Consider the following 12,251-nt stretch of genomic DNA (forward strand, 5'->3'; position numbering starts at 1 on the left):
CCTACGTCCTGAGACTCAAGAGTACACCTACTACTCTGCAGTACACAATCTACACATTCAGAATGGAATTATTTGTTACCAGCTCACACTACAGCCTGGGGAGCTAGATGCTGAATTAATGTGAATGACATTCTCAGAAGATGACACAATATACATACACATTGGGTGTAGTGTGCAGCTCCCCCAGTCCAAACATGGTGACTGCATCCTACATTGTTGTTGGCCTATGCATTTTTCTCATTCCTGAGGGATTTCATCTCCAAATATTTCACTAACGACTGGGACACAACAGATTCTAGTTTGTTGGAGTGGGAAGCACTGAAATCAGTACTGAGTGGCTGGGTCTGGGTGTTATCTAGGGCCAATATCCCCTAGGCTTTGCTTTAGACAGAGGAATCACTGTAATCGTTAGACTGCGGTTCAGTTGCAGGCTATGATGTTAGCCATGCTGCCAGATGCTCAATCACACCACACCCATCTGATAGCACAACTGCATTGCTTTTACTTTGCAACATGACAAGCTGAGATGCACACAGAGTGGGATAAGTCAGGGCAACTCCTGTCCTGCCTCCTCTGTTGCTTAACAACAACCCAGAATATGTTGATGATTATGGATCACCTGCCCCAGATGCACACTAGTCAGGCAACTATCCATTAATCCTTCACAGTGTATTGTTGTGGCATATACATTCCCCCCCCTAGTCTGAACGCAATGTAGACATTTCCTGATTCCTGACAGGATTGAATCTACCTGTACTTTATCTGGCAGCGCGTACAGTGACCAACACCCCTTTGGCTGGTACAAGAGATACTCAGAGTAATTCTGCGCACTGCCACGTTGACCACTCATGCGTTGGACAGCCTCCCGCCTAATCTCGATGATGCCTATGAGCTTGCACTTGAACACAGGTGACTGTATCTCTCTTGGGCCACCTTGAGTGATTAGAGACACCCCAAATCCATGTGTCAATTTTTTGGGTGTAAATTGTTAAAACTCAACTGTGACCTAGCTGAGCCTATGGCCGCACACTCCTTTGACCATGCTTGTTAGGAATAGTAAATCCTTAGTAGAGTAATAATAATATTGATAATAAATGTTTATTGTTTAGTTAGTTAAAACCTTAACAAATTATTGCATGAATAAAAGTCATCAGTAAAATTACTTCAGTTTAAAAACTTAAAGGCCTTACATTTCGCAGTTGTTATTATAGTGGGATGTGTAATGTACAGTAAGCACTTACTAGGTACCCAAACATCACTGTTCCGCAACTCAATTCAGAGTTGCTTTTCTAGCCACGTTGTAAGGCTACATGTGTTTCACACTAGTAAGGAGCACTACAAATATACACAATATTTCCAAACAAATATCTTTGATTCAAAAACATTTATTCTCAAATCTCATATTTTTTAAACATGGAGAATGTCCAATTGTTCATGTACCAATGTGTTATTGCTTTGATGCCTCAGTTGGTCCTTTATCCATTAATAAATGTTCTTGCCCAAAAAATGTTTTTCCTTTTAATCCATCCAAATCTTTCTTTTGATTTATCAATCGTTGTTACCAATTTTTTATGATCCAATCACTTTATCATCCTTTTGATCCATCCATCATTACTTTCCAATTATATGAAATATTGTATGATCCAATCATTAGATCGCGAGGTTATACTTCCATTCCTAATGTCCAATACTCTCAACAGCCGACGCGTTTCGTCCCCTCCCGGGACATCATCAGGGCTGTGAAATAAATGAGAACATGCCATCATAATCAAGACTTTCCTGTCCATATATTCACACCTTTAAATCAAATCCTGCCTATATAACATGCTCCAAAGTAAATCAGAATAGTAAACAAATTGTTCTAATTTATTCCTACCTATATAACAGGCTCCCAAGTTAATCAGGATGTTAAACCAGTAGTTCTAGTTTGTAACAGACATCATTTCTATCAGTCAAAAATGACACAATTGGTGATATAATAAATCCCATGAGTAATATTCATAGCACTCATTGCAATAAACACCCCATTTTTTGTACCAAAAACAAAATCCTTCTATAGAACCCTCTTCGTATGCATCAATCTGTCCCTGTTCTCTCCTTAGTCTCAATTCCTGCATTCCTGATCAAAATCTGACCCTTTTATGACCCTACTTCTGTTGTCTCTATCCTGTACTCAAAGTCCTAAGAACCAATCATCTATAACATCCTTAATTTCGCCACCCTATTTAATTTTTCCACTTAAATATCGTGAATAATAAAGTTTCTTAGCATATCATTAGTTTCTCCACCTGCTTTGTAACTAGAGTTTTTGTTTTCAGTACAAGATCATGACAGTTAAGAAATGTTATCAGTTGACAGTTAATTTGAGGATCAGACGGGTCTAGCCCTGCAATTATGGCTGCTCTGCATTTCCTTATTCTTCTGATATTTCACGCTTTTCTTAATAAAGTGCAAAGTTTGGGGCATGTGCAAATTAAGTGAATAAAGTCCTCTTTGTTACTGCCGCAGAGTCAGCATGTTGTCGGGCTTTTGTGGACCAAAGTTGGCTTGTCTGCAATCAACTGTATTTTCCAAAGCGAAGAGACATCAGTTGTCTTTTCCACTAGATCAAGAATGTGATACTTAGATAAGGTGCAGGTGCAAGGATCTTATAATTTTTGATCGCCATCCAGGCGTGCGTTCTCTCACTGAAGGTGTTTTTATGAATTAGCAAGGAGTGAAATTTTGCAGTTTTGTTTATGACTTGCTTGAAGGTTGAATATGTCAGATTATTGTTCCAAAGCTCACCCATACAAGTTGTTATTAGTGCTTTTTGGAGGTATTGTTGGTATGGTGATTTTTTGTCATTGTCTAATTCCGCCCAGAGAGCTTTGTTCAGTGTAGATTCAGCTTTGTTCTGTTTCAGACGGTACCCAAGCTTAATAGTTGCGTACATCCTCCCTATTGTTTCCTTTATTAAACCAAATTCAAGTCTCACTTGTGCTGGGGAAGCAGACTGATGTATCTGAAAAACCTTTTTGTATGTTGAGACTAGTATTTTCTTCAGTAGTTCAGAGTCTTTGCCATGTAGCGCAATACTGCCGTATGTTATTGTTGGGTGCCTTTTGGCCAATATCACCTCAAGCAAAGGTTTGTACGATGGCCCCGGTCCTGAAGGCGAACGTTGATGCACTAGTTCTATATAACATATACGTTTTCTGCTCTCTGCAGTTTATTCTGTTGTCCATATAAAACCCCAAGTATTTGTAATTTGTTACTTCCTCTAGCAAATTGCCCTCCAGCCATATGCTCTGTTTCGAAGTTGGGTAGTTACTGATAAGCATTGTTTGGCTTTTTGATGTATTGAGTTCTAGTTTATTGGTTGTTATATATTCCGTCATGCCTGTGAGTGACCTACGGAAGCCGGTCTTACTTAGACTCATTAGGATAACGTCCTCTGCATATGAGAGATGCGATAGTGATAACGTAACCAGTTGCGGTTGGTGAGAGTTGATCTTGTTAAGCCGATTGGCCAGGTCCGTCATAAACAAATTAAAAAGGTGCGGAGCCAGCAAGCATCCTTGTTTTAAGCCTTTGTTTGTGGTCACCTTTCTGGATAGTCTTGAGCCATCTCCCAGCTTTGCTCTCTTCCATGTATGGGAGTAAAAAAGAAGTATTCCTCCTAATATTCTCTCGAGAATAATCCAAGCTTTCAAATTATCCCATAGAGGTGACGGTCTACAATATCAAATACAACGTTTGGATCTATAAAGCAGAGTTGCAGTTGTTTTTTTCTCCGCTTGTACTTGTCGGCTATAAGTGAGAGTTAAAATGTTCGTAATCGTCCCAATCCCTTTTCTGAAACCTGTCTGGTTGACAGGGATCAAGTTGAGCTTGTTTGACCAGTCTGTTAGGTCTTCCAGGATCAGAGAGGCAAAATACTTTGCTTCTACTTCGAGTAATGCAATTAACCTATAATTTGCTGGACATGTTCTGGCCCTTTCCGTTGTAGATTGGTGTGATTATTGAGCCTTGCCAGCTAGGTGGAATTTGATTTAGTCGCTCGGTTTCTTTGAATAGACTCGTTAGACTGTTACTCCAGAAGGATGGGTCGTGTTTGAAGATTACTTGCGGAATGCCGTTTGGTCCTGGCGCACCGCCTCCTCTGCCTTTCAGTATTATTCTTATTACATCTTCAGTTTCATAGACAGACTTATCTGATTTTGCCTTTAGGAAGCGAGTGCCGTCTTTTTCATAATTCTTTGTTGTTTCTTCCTCTGGCAATACAGTAGTTACGTTTCGAAGGCAAGTGCTGTCTTTTTCTTGTATGGAGTTGTTGACTTTTTATTTTACCCCCCTCTAGGTCTTGTTGATTTACTTGTTCTTGTTGCTTACCAGCAGGGTTTCCAGACACTATAGTTTCAGTGAATCTTTTTGTAAGAAACATTGCCCACTCGTGTTCTTGTACGTTTGAGGTTAGAGAGTTAACAGGCCTATACAAATCATTAATTGTTTCCCAAAATGTGCTTGAGTTAGTTTTTTGGGCATTGTATAATAGTTTTGTCCAAAAGTCGTCATCGCTTCTTCTTTTGTACTCCCATAACTTCTTTTTGTACAGTTTCCTCAGATTGCGTACTTTTTCCCATCCCGTATGGTCATGTTTCAGTGAGAGGACCTCACTTGTTAGTGCCCTGTTGTTTTTATGTCTGGGTACCTGTTTTGATTTTCCAGTCATTAGAGTTGTTAGTTTCGCTGTGAAGTGTGCCCAGGCTTGTATCATAGTTGGGCCCTCGTTTTCACTTGCTGTTACGAGCCCTTGTATTTTGATTTGGAGCTCCTCAATGGTTTCATTTGTCCATTTGAGCCGTTTTTGATCAATTGAATGGATGCTTCCCACTGTTGCCTAGCTAATCTGGTGTTTGGTTAAGTTTACATTAAAATAAGTGTGTTGATATGAGTGGTCACTCCTGGTGGTGAATTCAATTATGAATTGAAGGAGAAGAGGCATCAATGGTAATGAGATTACCGTGTAGTCGAGTCTGGATCGCGACGTTTCTCCAAAAGTGTGTTTGGGCGGAGTGTCTTCCGTTGTCCTGCCATTTATGACTCTCAAGCCTAGGTATTCTAGTGAGTAAAACAAGTGTCACCCAGTGTGGTCAGGTAAAATGCAGCTTTTAGTTGGTATTGAGGTTGTACATTCCAGCATTTGTTATCAGCGGCTAATTTGTCATCTTCATCTGGGGTGTATATTAAGTTAAAGTTGAAAAGTTGAAGTCTCCTGTTAGCACTATATCCTGGGAAGGGTAAGTGCTTCTTATGTCCGCGATTGTGGCTATTAACAGGGTGTTGTGAGCTTTTTTCTTTTGAGCTTTTAGATGTGCATAAGTGTTAATCAATAGTACAATTCTTGGTTTCTTGATAGCTTGTAAAGTAAGTTTAATTAATTAGACGTTTGGTCCGTAATAGGTTATCTGTTCTGATTTGATGTTAAGGGCTGTGGATACGTAGACTGCCAGGCACGCCTTTCGGGCGGCCGTGTGTCTTGTGTTTCTCTGCTGGTATGCTGAAATGTATGAAACCAGCAAGTGGTAAGTCTTTCAATGCCCATGTCTCCTGGAGGTCAATGATATCGCATGTTGCCCAGACTTGAGGGGGGGCTGCCTTCTTCCAGCCATTTTTTCGTGCCAGCTATATTCCACGAGAGGAGTTAGAAGTTTCGGTTGTTGGGTTTTGCAGACTGTCTGTCCGATGGTCAGTCACCCTTCACTTTATTAAAAATTCCCGGAAGCCAGCTCCATTGGTCATTATCAAATTCTGTTTCCACATTTTTATCGTTAAGAGTCCTGTTTCGCTGATCGGTTGATGGATTTGTTCCTTTTGCTTTCTGCAGGACTGAATACACCCGTGGTTTTCCTTTTATTTGTCCTGGTCGAAAGTTTTCCTTGTGGATGGGATTTTTGACCAGGGTAATGTGGTGTGGCAAGCTTAGGTAGTTTTATGCCCCAAGATTCAAATGGGTTGACTTTAGGTGTTTTAATGCAGGGATGTCAGTTAGGAGTTTTAGTATGTTGCCCCTATTTAGAATGTCGTGCCGTCCGTGCAATTCGTATTCTGGTGTTAAAACTATTTGCAGCATTGAAAGTCCGTTCTGCTGGGTTATTACACCGGTTGCTTCTTCTTCTTGTGCGTCTTCTACTGCAGTCGGCTTTTGCAGTCTGAAGTTTCCCTGTTGAAGCGTAATGCCCCCGTTTGTGTTGTGTATTGAGGTTTCTGGTAGAGGCAAGTTACTCTGAGTGGTCTCTTTCTGTTTTACTGTTTCATTCAGTTCCAGATTTACAGGCATGGTTTCGCGGTGGTTTTCCCATGGCCAATTCACTTGTTTGCATTCTGTTGAACTGATGTTGTTGTGGTTTTGTATGTAGAATCTAAAGTTTTCATGTTGCAGGGCATCCCTTGTGCTGACTTTAGGAGATGGGGTCTTAAATGCAGGAGATGGTATCATCATTTAGTTCTTATCTTGGGTACATGTTTCTGCGCAAACTCGGATTCCTGGCTCGTTCGTTTATATCATGGCTTAGGCATTTTTTGGCCATCCTTGCTTTGTGGAGTCCTTGGTCGTTGAGTCTTTGCCAGTTAGGAAGCTAGGGATTTATTCCTTGTGGGGTATTCCTCCTAGCAGATCTGTGGGCTTTAGGTTTGTTCCACAGGTCGTGGTACCTTGGGTTATTGTTTGCTGATTGTGGGGTGTTTCTGTCATGTTGCTTTTGACCTTTTCCAGTGGCTCTTTGGTTTGTTTGCTCCCTTGGGGCCTTTTTGTTGTTCCTTTTCTTCTGCAGAGTTCTAAGCCTTCCCAAGTATGTGCGGTTGTTTTTTCCCCAATGTTCGGGGCCTGCAGTTCTGTAGGTGTTCGTACCCCTTGATTTGTATTGGTCCTCTTCTTCCAGGGTATCCATGTCCGTGTCCCAGTCCTTTTGGTTACCACACAGTGTGTTGGCCGTACCTGTGGATGTCCTGGTAAGGTCTGTTTTTGCTTTGGTCTCCCTGGTTGCGCTAAATATTGGGTGTGTTTTGATTGCTTGCTCATTGACTCGGGATGTTATTTTGTTTCTTGCTTTGCTTTCGCGCTTTTTTTGTCTTCTTGTTTGCTTTGTTGGGTTATGTTCTTCTGATTTTACTGTTGCTGAGTCTCCTTGCATGGTCTCTGCAGGGGCTGCCTTCGTTTCTGGAGGTCTTTCTGGCTCAGATGACGTTTTTGTTACCTTGTGGTCTTCTTTCGGTACGACCTGTGCAGGAGTTGCTATTTGTGTTCCATTTTCAGCGACGGTGTGTTTAATAGGAGTTTTTAAGAGCTATTATATGTTCCAGTACAGTTGGTAGAAGGCTCAATTTGTCAATTATCGGGCCACAGGTGCAGGGTCTTTGCTGTAATGAATATTTGGATTGTGCTCTTGTTATTAAATTATTAAGATTGTCCAGTTTTGTGTTTATTCCTGCTATGTAGAGCATTGTGATGTTCATTAATTCGATTTGAATGTCCAGTTTATCTGATTGCAAATTGAATGCCTTTGTGGATGATTGGAGAGTATGTAGTACTGTTATAAAGAGTTCCAAGTAGCTACTGGTATCACTAGGTGTTTCATCTTGTGTTGGCGTGGGTTTTAGTTCCAGGTTTTCTGGCTGATTTCAGGAGTTTAATTGGCTAGTATCCTGTAATGAGAGAGCAATTTTGATTGTTTTTTGCTTCAGTTTAGGCCAACTGTTTCCCTATTACTTTGCGTTGGAAAGATGTAGGCCTCCCTACTGATTGCCTCTTTTAAATCTGTGTCTTGAAATGTCTCCTTGTTAGATGCGAGGCTTATTGATCTCAGCCACGAGTTTTCTGAGCCTTCTACTTTATCTAGGTTTGTCTGATGAACCTGTGCTACCGTTGTAGGCCCTTGTATTGTTTTGTGCTGTATTATAGGCTTGGGGGTGGAATAGAGCAGAAGAATTTTTTGGCCTGTACATAGGTGTGTTCGCTGAGCTTTTGCATTTATGTGTTCTCCTCGGTTGCTCCCTTCTTTTCCGATTTGAGGTAGGTGCTCAACTGCGACCTTGTTGCGCGAGACGTCATTGTTGTTTGTTGGGCCCTCTATTATTTCCTCTATGTAAAGTTCCTTGTGTGTGGATGGTATCCCGTTGGTCTTACATGTCTTCCTTGTTTCTTCCTTTGGGCTTCCCAGGTCTGTGTCTACCAGGCCCAAGTTTTGATGAATTGCCTGTCTGTTTGGGTCCTTTACATTGTTTGTTAGAACGTTTTGCTTCTCTTTTGTGGTAGCATTGTAGGCCAACCTCTGAGGGGCTAGTGGAGTCAGAAGGCCTAGTACCTCTCTAGGCATTGAGTATATTGTGGCCCTGGGGTCTTTGAGGAAGGAGAAGCTGGAGCTTATTTTCTTGGTTCCACTGTTTTCTGAATTCCTAAACATTGTTAAGATTGGCCAAATTAAAGGACTCTTTAGAGTTTTTGCCCGGTCTGCAGCTTTTGCGGGTTGTTTTGTATTTTGTCTTTTTGCGCCTTGCTTCGTATTGCTCGGTTTCTGGGGCTGATTTTGAGGTCGCCTGACTCTACCTGATCTCATCTTTTTCTTCTCCTCATGTGTCGTGAGATTCCTTCAGTTATCGTAGTACACCTGACACTTGTCTAGGCCTAGCCTTCTTAGGCCTGACAGTCCTGTCGGTCTTGTAGCTGCGGGGGTTGAGCAATGGATGAGCACGCAAGTTTTTGGTATCCCTTTTCCTTGGGTTGCATTTGGTTTGGTTTGTTTTTCTATGTTTCTGTGTTCTGTTTTTTTATTCTGTATTTTGTTTTATTTTTGTTGTATTTTTGCCGTTCGGGATTGGATCCTATCAGTCGGGCATGTGACACACAGTATGAGAGTGTGCTTGAGTTTGTACCAATCTTCTACTTAACGTTCCTTTTTAAGAGGGTGGAATCAAGCCTCCAGGTGTTGACCCCCTGGGTGCTTTTGGCTGTTTGAGGAGTGCACCGTTGGAGTTTTGTTGTAGGGATTAGTAGGTATAATAGTCCTAATAGGTTACAGCTCTCTCCTGAGCCGCACCCTCCAGCACTGAGGCTTAAATGGTGGTGTGCCCCCACCCCTACCTGGCATCTTATCAGGGGGTGAGGCACGGCTGTGGTTGGGTGGAGGTGTTGCATCCAACAACACTGGTAGTTAGTAGTAGGGTAGAGGTAGAGCCGAAAGCTGGAGGTTGGGGGGGCCGTACTGGGCTCAGTGGTGAGCAGTCCACCCACCCCACTGCAACCTCCTCGTTAACTGCTATGTCCTGCAGTGCGCTGCAGCCTCAGCGTCCCCCTGCCGTAGGGAGGCCATCGTCCGCTGTTCTCCGCCTCTCAAGGCCAGACTAGGAGAGCTGGAAAGGCTGGAAGGCAGAGCAGTGGCAGTTGCAAAGGGGAGGAGGGGCAAGATCGAGGAGAGATCGGGGAGAGGTTGAGACCTGCGAGATTGTGGTGGCCTAGTGGGGGGCCTTGCTGGGGGCCCAAAGACCCGCAAGCCACACCCAGACCAAGCTGGGCCACTTCCGCGGGGAGTTTAGACTTGCCGCTTAGTCTCACCCCGCTGGCCCCACTGTGGAGCTCCCCTGTCTCACCTCCACATCATTGTGTCTGTCAGGCTTTTGAGGCTGTCAAGGCTGCCGAAGCTGTAGTCTGTGGTTGCAATTGTGGACTTTTCAGGAGGCTCGGAGAACTCGCAGCTTCAAACTTGCCGCCCGCCGCCAGCTGCACTCTCTGTTCTCGCAACACGCATCAGCCCACCATGAACTGTGAACCGGAACTGGCAGTATAGTAGAGGCGCCTCGTCTGCTGGTACACCTATGACATCTAGTGCATGGTGTCCAAAAGGATTCTATCCCAGATAGATCCACGATGCTTAACATTCTTATGCAAAATAGTGCGCAGTAGCTGGTCCATGGGAGGTGTCCCTAGGTAGACTGCTTGGTGCTAGAATTGGTAAAAGCATACAATACTGTTGATTGTCTATACATGTTTGCCACTCGGTCAACACTCGACAAAGCTGGACAACTGCAACACCACATGTGTTTTTGCTGCCAAGCCAACTGCCCAAGTCAAGTGTCACCCTCTCTTAGATTGTGCAGGGCAACTCGTAGGAGCTGTCCCCTTTCTCAACTTCTCTTTGCCCTGAATGTAGCCGGTAGTGCTGCAACATTTACAGGGGTGTTAATGATGGTGAGTTCCACTGGGCGATGAGGTACATACAGTATCCATTGATGCAGACAATATGCTGCTCTATATTCAGTCTATCTGCTAGGACATTCCAGATATATCTGTGGGACAATCAGATTTTCAGGGTGTATCGAGTTTGCGTGTTAAGTGGGTTATCCTCCACAAGAGGTGATGGTGGATGAGCAGTGTGTGATGTGTATCCTTCATGTTTTTTGGTACTTTTGGATCTGTAACTGTGCAAAGTATCTCATTGTGTGAATCTTAGCAGGGGCTTATCGCATTACGTCCACAGATGTTTTTTATGTTCATTCTTCCAGTTACAGGCCATAGCTGTATTTCACTTCTTGAGGAGATATTGCTCTCCTGCATCTTATGTTTTTGCCATCACCATACAGTAGCTGTGCCTGATGCCACCTCCAGTGAGTTTGACACCATGCTGCGAGGGTTGATCTGCAATAATGACATAAGTGTGGCTCTGTGTAGGCTTCATCTGCCAAAGCGAAGGTTGTCAAGGCTGTGCATTTTAAAAGGAATGTTATGTGGCTGTACCACTGCAATGGCCAGTGTTAAGTTTGTTTGGTAGGCAGCTGTACAAAGTGAGCATGTCCCAATATGCAGGGCACAAGAGATTGCGGGATCAATGTTGCTCCCTGAAGCACAACTCCCCTGTGGAGATGACAGCCTGGGGAAAGCGTGTTTTTGAGGTAGTGGGCCCGTGGCTACTGAGGGACATGACCCCGTACTGTCTGTCTTTTATTCTGCACGTCCTGGCTGATTTCCATTGAAGCATTGTTGGGAAGGACTGACTGCATGGAGAGAGACAGGATTGATCTCAGTGGGTGACCTAATCAGGGTCCAGGAGCACATTACCTTTGTCCAGTTGCAATGTCAACTGTGGTCAAGTGCTATTGTCTTAGAGGCCCCAGTCTCACCCCCATGTGTGGCCTGTGAGATATATGTGTTGCTGACCTTCTAAATGCACATAATCCCTCTGTGCTGTTTTATCTTGTTATGTTTATCATGTTGTTTTATTTTGTTCCATATACTAGTAAATGTACAAAATGGTAAGGAGGAATCAATATATAGCCATACTTTTCAATAGGGGACTATCAATTCCCCTATTAGTGGAACAATGTCCTATCATTCATTTTTTTTAATTTAAACAAGAAGCAATCACATACCGCAGAGAGCAGGATTACATATTTTAATTATTGTAATCCGGAATTACTTCATCCTGTTTTAAACACTATTTTTGAAAGCATAATATATACATATATATACAACAATTGTATACAAATGACGAAAGAAACAAACAACTTTTCTATACAGATCACAAATAATAAATCGTTCATTTTCACCCAATTAGTCAAAAAAGAACAAGGTGTCCACCTATTCCATACAGGAGGTACACTCTGAGGTAGTCTTATCACACACAAGCGGTTCGAGACCTTATCCAAAGCACCAAGGTATATGGTGACAACACCGTGGAAACCGGCCGGCACAGAGATAGACTTGCATTCTAATGGCAGCATATTACAGTGTATATATTCAACAACCATAGACAAATATATTATCCATCAATACAAAAAAGTAATGTGTAAAAAAAAACCAACAAACCCAAATAAATTCTGAACAAACATAAAACATAAATCCGATTGGCCGCACTCTGCTAGTCCTACCAGCGTGTTACCCCAAAGAATTGTGGTCCATGAAGTAGCGTCGGCGGGTACGCCTATGCCAAAAGTTTAAAATGAAAATGAGTGTCGTGTTAGCCATCCCTGGACACGTGTTTCGAGGTAGTTGCCTCTCGTCAGCAGGGAGTAGGTATGTGTGTAGGGTTGCTGCGTAGGCTGCCAAAAAATATTCTCAGGTAAAGTACCACTCAAGGCGCGCAGGTGCGTAGCCATGGGCTCGTCAGCCCCACCGGCTCAAGGGAGCCTGAATATAAACAAAAATCCGATTGGCCGCACTCTGCTAGTCCTACCAGCGTGTTACCCCAAAGAATTGTGGTCCATGAAGTAGCGTCGGC

The 12,251-nt window shown here is 43.0% G+C and overlaps 1 protein-coding gene across 3 annotated transcripts in view; it reads right to left on the reverse strand.

Moving 5' to 3' along the window:
* Positions 1-1,086: 1,086 nt before the first annotated feature.
* Positions 1,087-12,251, reverse strand: part of LOC146856651 (zinc finger protein 540-like) — a 330,854-nt gene continuing 319,689 nt past the window's right edge. For 2 of the 3 annotated variants that reach the window (XR_014981542.1, XM_085654833.1), the window contains one exon: positions 1,192-1,737. Coding sequence is in view for 2 of the 3 variants with exons in the window: in XM_085654833.1 (XP_085510959.1) it covers positions 1,694-1,737 (44 nt within the window). In the remaining variant the exon portion in view is untranslated. Of the gene's footprint in view, positions 1,738-12,251 lie in introns of all 3 variants that reach the window. The other variant, XM_085654832.1, reaches the window with a different exon arrangement.

The sequence above is a fragment of the Triturus cristatus genome, chromosome 4_1 (genome assembly GCF_964204655.1).
Source record: "Triturus cristatus chromosome 4_1, aTriCri1.1, whole genome shotgun sequence".
NCBI lineage: Eukaryota > Metazoa > Chordata > Amphibia > Caudata > Salamandridae > Triturus > Triturus cristatus.